We start from the raw sequence: 14,803 nt of genomic DNA on the forward strand, positions 1-14,803 counted from the left end.
AAATTTATGCAAAAGCTTTTCAGTCCTGTTCAGTTATTCACGCAGTTCCTAACTAGAAAGATAGAAATCAGCAATTTTGAGAGTAAAACCAAGAAAATTGAGAACTTATTTTGGACTTTAAAACTTTTATACGTTGATCATTCGAAAGACAGATTTTCTTGATACCCATTAGGAGAAATGGTTTTTTTACCATCATCAGTCCCATATTAAAATTAAAAGTAATTATTAACTTTCAATCAAAAGAAAAAAAAGAGGCAAATAATGTTACACAAATACTACTAAGAACTTGAGAAAAATAAGTCAACAAACGTTTAAAAAGCGTAAAATACATCTAGGTAAGTAAATGTCGCCAATGAAGGTCTAACTTCATTAATACTTTGGGTTCTGTTCTGACCTACTTTAAATTTCCCTAAATTAATCTACGAGTATTGAGTAGAGAAAATTACAAACCCATTTTGTCATTGCAAACCGAATATTATTTTTTGATGTGGACCTATGTTCGAGACAATGTTTCAAACGTATGATAGGAACACTGCCTAGAAGATTTCGAAATTTAATTTCAAAAAGTGACTATTTTAAATGCGATCTAATACTAATTAATAAGTAATCAGGCTCAAACAAACAGAAGGTAATACTTACTTACATAAAAGCTTCTATTCGGAAACAAAAATAATTGCAGTTCTTTGTAATAAATTAAATATTGACATGTCGTTTCATGTGTAAAGACAAATGGTCCGACCTAGAGAAAGCTCTTTCACAAAGAGTACACTGGAAAGGTCTGTCGCCAGTGTGCTTTCTAAAGTGCCGTGTAAGCTCATCAGATCGAGCAAACTTCCAGCCACAGCCTTTCCATCCGCATTGATATGGCTTTTCACCCGTGTGAGTCCTAAGGTGCGCTTTCAAATGGGATGATTTCGTGTAGGTTTTCCCACATCCATTGTGTGAACATGTATGCATGATAATCTTGCGTCTACTCCAGTTTTGTCTTCTCTTGGGTTTTGACAACAAGGAAGATTTTATAGTTATGCTGGGGGTTTGAAATATCTGGGTGTGATGATGTGTCTGGTAGTAGGGATGTATGTGAAGCTTGTTGTAATTCCCATGGGAGCTGCTGTTTACTCTGTAATGTTCATACTCTGGCTGATACTTGATATCCAAGCTATAGTCATCCCGATAATGATGGTACTGGTAATTTTCCGGGTAAAATTCTGGATTTGACGGCGTCACAGGTGATAGGTAGAGTGAGGAATAATTATTTACTGAGGAACTATCGATGCTGTGTTGTGAGGGATATTGGTTATAATTACAACTTAGCGTTTGTTTGTGTTCATCGCTCAAGTTGGAACTATTTTCACTCTTGACAGAATATTCTACAAATGCTGACAGGGGTTCATTTTTGTAAACATCCTCGTATTTCTTAATTTCTGAATACAACAAGTTCGGTACTATTTGATCCGGTGGTTTATTCTTGTAGTTATTAGATGTATTGAAATCTATGTAGTAATTTGATACAGGAGTGTTACTTGTACTTGACTCGACATTTGGGATGATATCTTGTACTAGGTCTGAGGCTGCAGTGTAATCTATGAAAACAGGAGGACCCTCCCCTGACATAACTGTCTCTATATCGTGCCATACCTGTGGACAACAGAGAAAGCAAAACAGAATATAAGGAAATGGACATTTATCAAGCCCAAGGCAAGTAGGTAATGTGCTAGAAAACTGTGAACTATGGGCCTTATAAATTTTATAAACACAATAGGTATATCATGAAAACATGGAACTGGTTAAACTAGACATTTAGACAGAACGTTGTAATTATGACAACTGTAAAATCTCTCCGCTTGGAACTTTAGCGACTTGTGTCCGCGTTAGAAATCTTGGCCTTGATAAAGTTTGAAACAAAACTATCATGAAAACATGGAACGTTAGTAGGTACCTATAGATAGAATAATAATGGTTAAACTAGACATTTAGACAGAACGTTGTAATAATGACAACTGTAAAATCTCTCCGCTTGGAACTTTAGCGACTTGTGTCCGCGTTAGAAATCTTGGCCTTGATAAAGTTTGAAACAAAACAATCGTACGCTATTAGTAACGTTAGGAACAATTTAAGAAATGGTAAGTTTATGATAATACCATAAAGGTTGTACCTATGCAATGAGCAAAATCCCTCACACCGGAAACTAGTAACTTCACGAATCATTAATACTCCAATTTACCAGCGGATGCTTTGACACACCTTTCTGTACAGAGGCCATAACCAGGGTGCATCTACTATGACATTTTACTACATCGACTCTGTGATTTTAATATCGTTGTACAGGAGGATATCTATGCCACACTGGTCTCTTATTTTGTGATTACCCAGATTTCAAAATCAACATGATTCATATTATTGGTATTGTGAAAGACTTGTCAAGTTAGGGGACCAAAAAGAATCATAATTTTGACCTACATTCTACATTTCGTCACAAAAGCATGAATGGAAAATTAATTTTTAAATAATAAAAGATTATGTATGTTGATGTGTTAAATTAACTCGTCAATTTTAGGATTACATCAATTAGGTACTTGAACGCTTATCCCTAAGGATTCATAGCTCTTTGGTATCTGGGGGATAAACCTATGATATCCTAGTCATCAGACTAAGAAAACATACCTACGTAGACTTTATAACTGGTACAATTTGCAATTTCCAAGTTGTGGAGTTCCTTTTTTTTCCTCTTCTACTTTTCTTCTTTCTAGTTGGCATTCTAATTCAAAAACTATTTACATTACAAAACGAGTTTCACTATAATCAAATGATATTAAATTACAAGTATTATGACACATCGTATTGGCGTGGGTTCCGTACGATTGCTTCACCCTTCACCTTAGTGTTGATTTTCCGCGGTTCATTAAGCCGGGAATTGTCGAGGCCTCGGAAAAAAATCTTCCTCATCTTCCCCCTCACACGTGAATATGTGAGTAAATAGGGGTGAACTTTGCAGTTTAATGTTCTATTATTCTAATGAAATAATTTATTACCTACCAGTTAAGTTTACAAATCGAAGCGAATAAAGCTGACCATGCTATGATTCTTGATGAATCCCTAATCCCTAATGTGCCGCGTCCGTTTTTTATTAGGGCTATTACTCGTAACCCTACATTATCAGAATAAAATCTAAATACCCCATTTAACTACCACGTTCAGTTTAAATCATGGAAACATTTCCCAATATTTACTCACTTTCATCACCAGGTGATTTTTTTTTTTTTAAAAAAAAGAAGGGTACCTATGTGGGTATGTATATAAAATAGGTAACTATGTATTTAAAAAATATAAGCTTCCCTTCAAAAGTTGTGTATAGGAAGAATTCAATAAAAGAACTTCACTTTTCACCCACGGTTCCTCAAAGCTCACATAAATTATTTACTTTTGAGTATACATCATCATTGTAAACACACTATAAATTACATACCTGTTTATGTTTAATAGAACAATGTTGTATACCTATACTATTTAGCCTAAATACAATTCAATAAAAGAACTTCACTTTTCACCCACGGTTCCTCAAAGCTCACATAAATTATTTACTTTTGAGTACACATCATCATTGTAAACACACTATAAATTACATACCTGTTTATGTTTAATAGAACAATGTTGTATACCTATACTATTTAGCCTAAATATTCTAATATACCCAATGTTGACAAAAATGACCCTTTAGCTTTGACGGGACAATAGATTGGGAGTGGTTTTAAATTTGCCTCCTACAAATACCACTCCTTGCGAGTGTCCCTACAACAGAAAAATTAGTGTCTTCCGCTTGAAACATACTCATAGTATTTCGTACAAATACGAGTTGGTACTAGGAGAATCTGGATGTTCTCGTATTTGACCTTTCACTGTCACTAGTACGATCTGAAGATACGATAAATTTTGCTGACTAATTTCACTAGAAAATTTCTCTGGCCATCGAAGGGGCAATTGCTCGAGCATCATGAGCACGTTACCTCCTTTTCTTAAAAAAGGAGAAAAAAGTACCTTTAAAATATTTCACTGATGGGGTTTCTAATTTATTCAGTGTGAATTATGAAACTTAAATGGACCCTAAGAAAGTTATACTTAGGGTGCATCGATAATGAAATATTCATAAAACAATGCAATAAAGTCTCTTGTTCATAAGTCCCTCAAATGATAGGACTTGGGTCCTTTACCAATGCAGTAAGCTCTACCATTACTTATATGCATCTCGTTTGGATTTTGAACCCGTGTCTTCCCGCTTACCAGACGAGTGTCTTAACTGCTGCGAGGTGGGTGAGCTCTAGGTATCCCAACAGATTTTTTTTTTTATTTTAGAGGTTTGATATACATATGGGGAACTGTAACTGCCAAGGTCTTATTATCCCGAAATCGAAGGGAAAAGGAAGACAGGATAGGAGAAAGCCAGCCGTTCCGAGAACGAACATTATCCGTTCAGGATAAAATACGCCCCGGGCGGGAATCGATGGCATACCAATCAAGCTAACTAGGCTGGATAACAGAAATTCAAACTGGTAAGTATTAGATGTAGTATGATTCCCATCTAGGCAGTTTGAAGTGCCATTAGGTTTTCTATTGAATTACATTTTGCTGACCAGTAATGTTTTCAGTCCATTTCCACCGAGTGACAAAACAATAAAAAATTGCCATGCCTTGTTTATTTTCACCGTTCAGTCTGCTCTATTTATTTCTAATCAATAAATTGGAAACTGAATGCTTTGTATTTTCGTTACATAGATGGCCTACCATACAATGGATGCATCATGTGTAAATAATAATGTGAATTTTTACCTATCTACAATGAAAGTCTATAACTAGGTGTTTGACTATCCATGGTTTATTCTGCAACAAAACAGTTATACCTAGTAAGTACTACCTACATAGATCGAACTAGTGGTAAATTAGAAAACCAAGCTTGGTGGACTATGTAGGTACCTAGTATTAATTATGGCGATATCAAAACCACTTGCTAACTAGGTGTTTGACTATCCATGGTTTATTCTGCAACAAAACAGTTATACCTAGTACTACCTAGATCGAACTAGTGGTAAATTAGAAAACCAAGCTTGGTGGACTATGTAGGTACCTAGTATTAATTATGGCGATATCAAAACCACTTGTTTGGTGGAGATGTCAAAACTACATTACCTGCTGGTGGAGATAGCAAAACTACAATAAATTCTATTACCTATAGAAAGAAATAATAGGTTGATCATTAAATCTGAATAATATGGTAAAACTAGTAAGGTGCTATTTCAGTTTCCAAAAGTAAACCCATTCCGTTTCCGAAACATTTTGGAAAGGAAAGTACACCTTTTTGTTAGTGGAGATGTCAGAACTATTTACACTATTGGTGGAGATGTCAAAACTACTTTTCAGGTTTTGAGAATACATGGGGAGAATATATCGTTAAAAAACGCCTGGAATCTTTTAAACGCAAACAAGTATGCAATGTGCTTAACATTTTACGAGAACCTCTTGTATTCATGTCGGAAAGGAAAGTACACCTTTTTGTTAGTGGAGATGTCAGAACTATTTAGACTATTGGTGGAGATGTCAAAACTACTTTTCAGGTTTTGAGAATACATGGGGAGAATATATCGTTATAAAACGCCTGGAATCTTTTAAACGCAAACAAGTATGCAATGTGCTTAGCATTTTACGAGAACCTCTTGTATTCATGTCACTTTATCTAACCACTATTATGAAAGGGGTATTAAGTTTATAAGCAAATAGACCAGTAAATATTTCGTCTTTTATATTTAAAACTAGCCGAAACCCGTCGCTTCGCTCCGGATTTCTGCTAGTAAATCCTTAAGGCATGGCCGTTCATGTCACTCATCCATTGATTTAAAACCCTGCAGAATCAAACAACTTATCATCATTGCTAGTTGCGTTTTGTAACCAATCCAAAAGATTATCAATTACCCACTCGAATTACTTATTGATGTGAACCGGAAAATAGCCTATAACCTTCACGGGAGTGCAAGCAATAAGTTGACAAAGTTTCATAGCAATCGGGATGAGCGGTTTGGCCAGGCATAAAGTTCGAACAAACACACACACAAACAAGAATATTCATTTTTACTTATATATTAGATTATTTACTATTCAGCTAGGATGTCTGGAAATCCCAAAGAAGGGAAAGAAACAAAGGTTAATAAATTTTAAAGTTGAGTTTTGGAAATAACAAAAATATTATTTATTAAATAGGTCTTGTTTTATTTGATATATTTTTTACAATATTTTTTCTTTTTCTTATAAACATTGAATAGATACCTTCCTACTTGGTAATTTTCAACCCTGGTCTCTCTAAACCCAAGATATCAATAAAAATGGGAAAGCACACAAATAAAGAATATAAATCAGGAACCTAATTTATTTTGTCAATCAGTGTAGTAGCGGTCACAAAGCCTACAAGAAAATTTTAATAGGCAATAAAAAAATATGACCGTAAAATACCATCTACTACCCATACATTTCTTTGGTTAAATTAAAATCAAATCACGACCAAATTCGAAAAAACTTCGACCCAGGAATCGAACCCGGGACCTCCGGCGTGCAAGCCCCGTGTGTTACCCACTCAGCCATGGAGGTTGCTTTGTTTGATTAAATTTGATACTAAGTTGGAGATATTCAGCCGAATCTACGGTTTATTGACTAGATATTTGGGTCTTTGAAATACTATGCCACAACAGCTAACTGGGGCTAGCCGTTTCGGTAAAATTTAAACCAGCTCCTCGATAGTACAAACGTTGAGTGCACCCCAAAATAGATTTGGTGTGCCCAGAAGAGCACCCGCACAAATACCAGTACATGACATTACTAAACTTGATTGATGTTAATATGTAGGCTTGCCAAATATCCAAAATGTCAATTCGGAACGCGAATCCGCGAACATAATTGCCAAATCCGCGAACATAATCGCAAAATCCGCGAACAAAATCGCCAAATCCGCGACCATAAAACCAGCTCCTCGATAGTACTAACGTTGAGTGCACCCCAAAATAGATTTGATGTGCCCAGAAGAGCACCCGCACAAATACCAGTACATGACACTACTAAACTTGATTGACTGTCGGGAACTGGTTCGGTCAACGTGTTAAACTCGCCCTTTGTCTATGGAATAATTATAAAAGTTATAAGTGTAAAGGTTACAACAATAATGCACAATTTACTAATATGTAAACTATTAGGTATTACCTATAACTTCCACACTAGTGATTTTTATTATTCCAGACGAGACTCTGGTGAAATCAGATTTTGAAACAGATATGAATCGGTAAAATCGGTCACACGAGTATGTTAATATGTAGGCTTGCCAAATATCCAAAATGTCGATTCGGGACGCGAATCCGCGAACATAATTGCCAAATCCGCGAACAAAATCGCAAAAAATATGTTTCAGGAAATACTGCTGAGACTCCTGGTGGCAGAGTATTAACGATTATGAACTTGAATAGTTCATTGTGTAAAACCTACAACAATGTGGGTGTCAGCAAATAAGAAATATTTTTTACTTCGTCGACGAGGAACGAGGAGTACTCGTATAATATCGAATAGAATAGGGAATATACATATAATATACTAAATAATTATTATAATATGAACCCTTAAGGTTTAAGGTCAAAAGAGAGCTGACTGGAAAAGGCTTACTAAAAACACCGACCCCGTACAAGAAAGAGAAGAAGAAAAACAAGAACAAGACTCATTTTTTAAAGTCTTTTGAATCAGGTAAAAGTTACCTCGGAATCAGACGAGCTAGCATTGTAATCCTCTTCAGCAAGGGTTAACCAATGTACATATTTTACATTCGCGTCCTAATGATGTACCTCGTTGCAATGGGAAAAAGCAGCAGAGTTCATTGAACAAATGTAATTAACTTTATCATAGTTTTTTCACATTGTCTCGATCGAAAATTTGTCCTCTCTGAAAAATTAAAAATTCTCAAGGTTTTGACCCTGAATTTTGGCCTTGATTTTCCCTGGAGCGGGGAACTTTGTGTACTTAATTGCTTATAATTTAAGTTCATGTCTGTGATCTGTGGTCATTGATATGACGGACATTTCCCCCGGATCATTCTAAATTCCAAATAGAAAATGACAGGCCCGTTATTAGGGCTCAAAATTTTTCCTGAATGGAAAGGAGCAATCTTGAAATGAGTAATTTTTCTATCCAAAGGCAGATCAGAGATTGCCTCGCGAAGAAGATGAGCTATTCCATCCAACCCTAATTTATTCAAACCTACTTTTCGTCTTACAAATGTCATTTCACATAATTATTTTACATGGAAATTGCCTGTATGGGTAGGTTTGGATTTTCAGCTAAGAAGTTAACAACATGAGATGCATTAGTTAATTCCTTTAATGAAAAAACAAAATGGTTCCTACATAAATCATACAGGCAATTTTTAGGTGTGTATTTATTTTATTATTATTTTTAGTTTAAAACTGTAGATTTTTTAAACCAATTTCTAAAAATTCATGCAATGCTGGTTCTCTTACCGCACCTATTTAGTGCACCTTGTTTAACGATTATGTTCACTCATAAAGCAAACCTAATGTGACATATGACGGAATAAATCGACCGATAATGCCTATGATGGATTGATATGTTTCTAACCTGAGCACGTGTTTGGCTTGATGTAAATATCTTGGGGTCTGATTTCTGCAGAATAATTTCACATTTGATTACTTTGCTCGGTTTATGTTTCAGATGTGGGCGGATTTGAGGTTCTACTTCAAAATTTTTCCTGAATGGAAAGGAGTAATCTTGAAATGAGTAATTTTTCTATCCAAAGGCAGATCAGAGATTGCCTTGCGAAGCAGATGAGCTATTCCATCCAACCCTAATTTATTCAAACCTACTTTTCGTCTTACAAATGTCATTTCACATAATTATTTTACATGGAAATTGCCTATAAGGGTAGGTTTGGATTTTCAGCTAAGAAGTTAACAACATGAGATGCATTAGTTAATTCCTTTATTGAAAAAACAAAATGGTTTCTACATAAATCATACAGGCAATTTTTAGGTGTGTATTTATTTTATTATTATTTTTAGTTGAAAACTGTAGATTTTTTAAACCAATTTCTAAAAATTCAGGCAATGCTGGTTATCTTACCGCACCTATTTAGTAGTGCACCTTGTTTAACGATTATGTTCACTCATAAAGCAAACCTAATGTGACATATGACGGAATAAATCGACCGATAATGCTTATGATGGATTGATATGTTTCTAACCTGAGCACGTGTTTGGCTTGATGTAAATTTCTTGGGGTCTGATTTCTGCAGAATAATTTCACATTTGATTACTTTGCTCGGTTTATGTTTCAGATGTGGGCGGATTTGAGGTTCTACATACCAGGATTTGAAGTTCTGAATGCCATCAGAAAAAGATTCTATATGAATTTAAATTAATCAGAAAAAGATTCTAAATAAAAATGAAATTCTAAATGAAATTAAAAAGGCAGTACCAAAAAATCAAATATTCTCATACAGGTAGATCATACCAATATCAAAATCAGTATAATACTAAGTAAAGTGCATTCCACTCTTTATACTGCTCATGAACTTTTCATTATGAAGACTTAAAAATATCGTAAACATTAAAAGAATAATCAGAAATGCACATTAAAATATGCAATTCTCCATTATTGTGTTCTCACGATATAAAAATCAATAGATATTAACTGCAAATGTACGTTTACTATATGTTTTTTCAAGTTTAATGGTGTCAGATATTGGCAACATGTAGAATTCTATAGGTTTTTTGACCTGACGTGATTGCATACAAAGCTCGGGCATAAAATATTCAAATTTTTAATCGAACCAAGGTCTCTTAGATGTAAATCAAGTATGGAAACCATTAGCACAAGATATGTATTGTGAGCTGAAATGGTGATCTTGAAAGCTAAGTAGGTATTATTCCCAAATGATTCTCAAAATCCTAAATAAGAAATAACTTCCTAAATTTGACATTAATCTATCAATTTACAATTTCCGAGTAGATATACTAAACTTATACAAATACCTAGGTCTGAATTACCTATATGTATTATTTACAAATCACTTTTACATCAGCAGCAGTTAGCAACTAAGTGTGAACAGGTTTTGATTAAACGCCTACCAAAATAGCACCATACCTACACCTACACCCATGTGGGGGTAAATTTTTTATGGCTGTAACAGTAGAGGAGAATCCAAAAAAAATTTAGGATCAGGTCGAGCAAAGTTCGGTAAAATTCACGTCGCGGCTATGGCATTATTTCTTTTTAACCTTTTTCCGGTTTGTGAACCTATGACCTATTGTATTCATGGACGAGGAAAAAACCGGCCTGCTGAAAAAATGTGCCAAGGAAAAACTTACTAGACCGCCATATTTCGGTGAAATTGTCTCGTTTGTTGAAAATTTTACCTTTTCAATCCTTGCCTTAATAACTGTTCTTTTTCAGCAGACATTTTGGACATGTTTGCAAATATTTGCATGCCAGAAAATACCAAAATTATTTCTTATAAGGTAACTTTGATCAAGCTAGATGCGTTTTTTAACAGCTGCCCAGAACGACTATCTGTTCTACAAATACGATGTACATACCTAACACGAGTATATTCTGCTTTTATTTTTCATAGAAAAAATAACGCAGTTCTAAAACTGATATACATTTGTCCTAAGTTCAGGCGATCATTTCTGTATTAGTGACAATCGATTTGAGAATTTGTTCAATTTTTTTGTCAAGTGCTTGAGTACTTGATTCCTGATTTATTTCAAGTTAATTTAAAACTGGTAGGTTGACAGATATTTTGAATGTTGCTGAATAATAATCCACCTCATCTGCTTGATGTACCTATGGCTTAAAATTCAATATTAAATGGCAATGAACATTTGTTTACACCTGGAAAATGTATGATTGCCAATAATGTCAAATTAAAGAGTTCAGCTGTGCCTAAGCAAGTTGATAAATTCACATCATCATTCAGGTATTACCAACTAAAAGAATAAATTAATAATGTATAGAAATTTTCATGAAAACATCAAATATTGACATGTCGTTTCATATGTAAAGACAAATGGTCCGACCTAGAGAAAGCTCTTTCACAAAGAGTACACTGGAAATCCGTGAACATAATCGCCAAATCCGCGAACAAAATCGCCAAATCCGCGAACATAATCGCGAAATCCGCGAACATAATAGCGAAATCCGCGGACATAATCGCGAAATCCGCGAACATAATCGCGAAATCCGCGAGCATAATCGCAAAATCCGCGAACATAATCGCGAAATTCGCGAACATAATCGCGAAATCCGTTTGGCAAGCCTATTAATATGTCCATGATAGTCAACAAATTACAAATTTGTGTTTCCTTTATTATGTTCCAAATCATTGTACCACAAAGAGACATTGCTTGTATCGTTGTACCTAGATAGGTATATTTTAAAATCAATTGATCACTACACTTTATGGGTATCGTTAGATTGGACAGATAAATGAACACGAATTGAGAATGTGGAGACCTTACTTCCGTGATCTTAAGTGGCATGATTTTTTTGATAGAATGAAAATGATTAAATGAATGAAGTGTTTTATCTACCTACTTAAAAAAAAGAGAAAAAAAGTACCTTTAAAATATTTATTACGTGAAAAACACCCCACCAGATTTCTCCTTTCACTGATGGGGTTTCTAATTTATTCAGTGTGAATTATGAAACTTAAATGGACCCTAAGAAAGTTATACTTAGGGTGCATCGATAAAAGATATTTACCTATTTCTCACTCACGATACCTACTTGCCTAGAGTTCTGTAAAAAGTCACCTAAAATTTAAAATAAATTACTGTCTATTCATCATAGAAAACCAATGTTAGGTACCTATCCACAGAGCTAGGTGAACTGCAAAAAGAGTCACCTAAAATTTAAATTACTGTCTATTCATCATAGAAAACCAAAGTTAGGTACCTATCCACAGAGCTAGGTGAATAAACATCTGTAAAATATTATGGCAAATTGGAACATAGAGCTCAAAAGGTTTTGATCACCTACCTACTTGTTAGTGAAATAATTTAGTGTTCTATGTTCTATTCAAATGTTATCAGCTGTGTTCCGTTAATTGATTCAAATGTTATATCCATAATATTAATGAGACCTGAGACGTCTTTGTTAATGTACGTATTGTTGTTAAATTATGTCAAAAGATAATACTTACTTCATTTTAACTAAATTCTATTGATGTAATTCTGGATATAATATATCCAAGTCTATCGTCAGTCGTCACATCACGTATATTTCTCTCATTCTGAGAAATTTCCCCTACATTTGAGTACATTATTTCCTTCGTATTAGTGGAGACGCCAGAGTTCCCCATACATTCAACAAAGACCGACGGAGTTAAAGGCGCTGGCGTAGCTTAATCCTTAAGAAACACATAATTAATTCCTATAATTAAAAGAGTCTGCTGAAAACAGTCATAGGCATTGTTAAATTTCAGAGCTGCTTTGTTTCTTAGAATCCACTTAACTTTCGAATTGCTTAATATTTAAGGGCACGCTTCAACACTTAGTAGTTTTGAAGATGATTTAATGTATACCTTTTTGAATGGTGGATGTGCCAAAAACCCTTTTTCTTATGGCATCTCCACTTTTAAACGGTAACTGTAGCAATCTAAATTCAGCTATCTAGGTATGTGCTTACCTATTCTACTTCCATCATCATCGCTGAAGAATTCTCTCGCTACATCGCCGTTCCATTCAGTTATTTTAGATTTCCAATTAATTCCAGTCGTTGTTGCGTTCATTTTTTGCCGTTCTTGACGTTTTTTTAGGTTCGGATCTAACGCGGGTTTCGTGTCTGTGTAATTATTTAATTAAAAAATTAATTCAACTCATATCATTATTACTTTTTATTCGTTCTTGTGAATATTTAAAAAAAATATTAATTGTGAATTCAGTGAATGTGCTAACAAATTTGAAAGAAAACAAAAATTATTATTATAAATTAATCTGTTTCCAATCTTTCTAACGAAGTACCTACCTCCCCAAGATAGTAAAATGTTGATTTGATGATAAAAACGGAAAATAAAGAAAAAATAACTTTTTTGAAATAGAATCTAAATATAAATACTCAATTTTAACAACTATCATGGATTGATATTAATTACAAATAGTATTATTATTTTTTACTAGTACAATTTTTTGCTGTCGGCCATAATGGCCACTAGTGTATTTTTAGCCTTATTGTTTCTATCAACAAGTAGTGTTTTTTGTAGAACGCCAGAGCTTGATATTTTACATGGTGCATCGATAAAAGATCTTTACCTATACCAAAAAAATACACCTAAAATATTATGACAAATTGGAACATAGAGCTCAAAAGGTTTTGATCACCTACTTGTTAGTGAAATAATTTAGTGTTCTATGTTCTATTCAAATGTTATCAGCTGTGTTCCGTTAATTGATTCAAATGTTATATCATGAGGTAACCTCTGTCTCTTTCAGGGCGAATTTCAGTCAAGCTTTTCTCAAGTTGTTATATCTTTACATTCAACAAAGACCGACGGAGTTAAAGGCGCTGGCGTAGCTTAATCCTTAAGAAACACATAATTAATTCCTATTATTAAAAGAGTCTGCTGAAAACAGTCATATTAGGCATTGTTAAATTTCAGAGCTGCTTTGTCTCTTAGAATCCACCTAACTATTGAATTGTCTAATATTTAAGGGCACGCTTCAACACTTAGTAGTTTTGAAGATGATTTAATGTACCTATACCTTTTTGAATGGTGGATGTGCCAAAAACCCCTTTTTCTTATGGCATCTCCACTTTTAAACGGTAACTGTAGCAATCTAAATTCAGCTATCTAGGTATGTGCTTACCTATTCTACTTCGCACTTTTTATTTATTTTTTTTATTATTTTTAGAAATAATAGGACCTATTGTTATAATTATCTACGTAGATAATAGCAGTATGACATATGAATGAACATTCATTTTGACCTAGAAAAGAAAATTTAAATGGACTGCTTCATAAATTCATAATAAGAGAAAGCTCTTTCCACCAAAGAAAATATTATTATGAAAGTACCTTTTTACCACCAAATTATAACGTGCGATCTGATCAGTTTTCAATTCGTTTTATTTGGTGTTATTCAAAAGGCAAAAAAAATAGTTATACGAGTATTAAGGAAAATACAGAAAGGCTTACCTAAATTTTGCTAAATATTAGCGTAATATTTTTGGTAGATCCCTTCAATTAGATCGATGTATTTTTCTAAAAATGTTATTTCTATAGTTAAATAATAGGTAAGTGCTTTTATTTGAATAAAACTCTCTCTCCACTTGGTTTGAAAAGGTAAACAAAAGAAGAATCACCTCTTGAAAATCAGCCATTTCACTTGATCCAATGCAGCCACTCGACATTTAATTTGAGGTAAAAAATGGTATACATTAAACTAAAGTAGAGCACACAATCACTACAATTTCAGCATGACTATAATCACTATGAAATCTCAGTTTTAACAATCATCTCTAAGTTCTATTGTCACAGCCAATAGAATTTTGCTAGTAAAAAATCTCATCCTATCACAGGAGTGGTTCAAATTTAAACCTCCTATTTTTTTTATCAAACCGATTAAAATCACAGTCAACTATGCCTTCTGTGATCATGCGTTTTCAGTGCACGAATGTAAAATTACAACTGTTGTAAATGTAAATTATTTTCCAAGCTGTGATGATATTTGTAAATGATTACACGCTGCAATGATCACAGCTAGACTTT

At 34.0% G+C, this 14,803-nt stretch overlaps 1 protein-coding gene across 1 annotated transcript; it reads right to left on the reverse strand.

The window, feature by feature from the left end:
* Positions 1–11: 11 nt before the first annotated feature.
* On the reverse strand, positions 12–14,499 carry LOC103520349 (early growth response protein 3-like). Its single transcript, XM_008485437.3, has 2 exons — positions 14,398–14,499; positions 12–1,638 (listed from the first exon to the last, which is right to left on the reverse strand). Exons 1-2 carry the CDS (start codon positions 14,443–14,445, stop codon positions 694–696), a joined length of 993 nt encoding a protein of 330 aa, XP_008483659.1. The 5' UTR covers positions 14,446–14,499; the 3' UTR covers positions 12–693.
* Between the last annotated feature and the right edge of the window lie 304 nt (positions 14,500–14,803).

This window comes from Diaphorina citri, unplaced genomic scaffold (assembly GCF_000475195.1).
Source record: "Diaphorina citri unplaced genomic scaffold, Diaci psyllid genome assembly version 1.1 scaffold3512, whole genome shotgun sequence".
NCBI lineage: Eukaryota > Metazoa > Arthropoda > Insecta > Hemiptera > Psyllidae > Diaphorina > Diaphorina citri.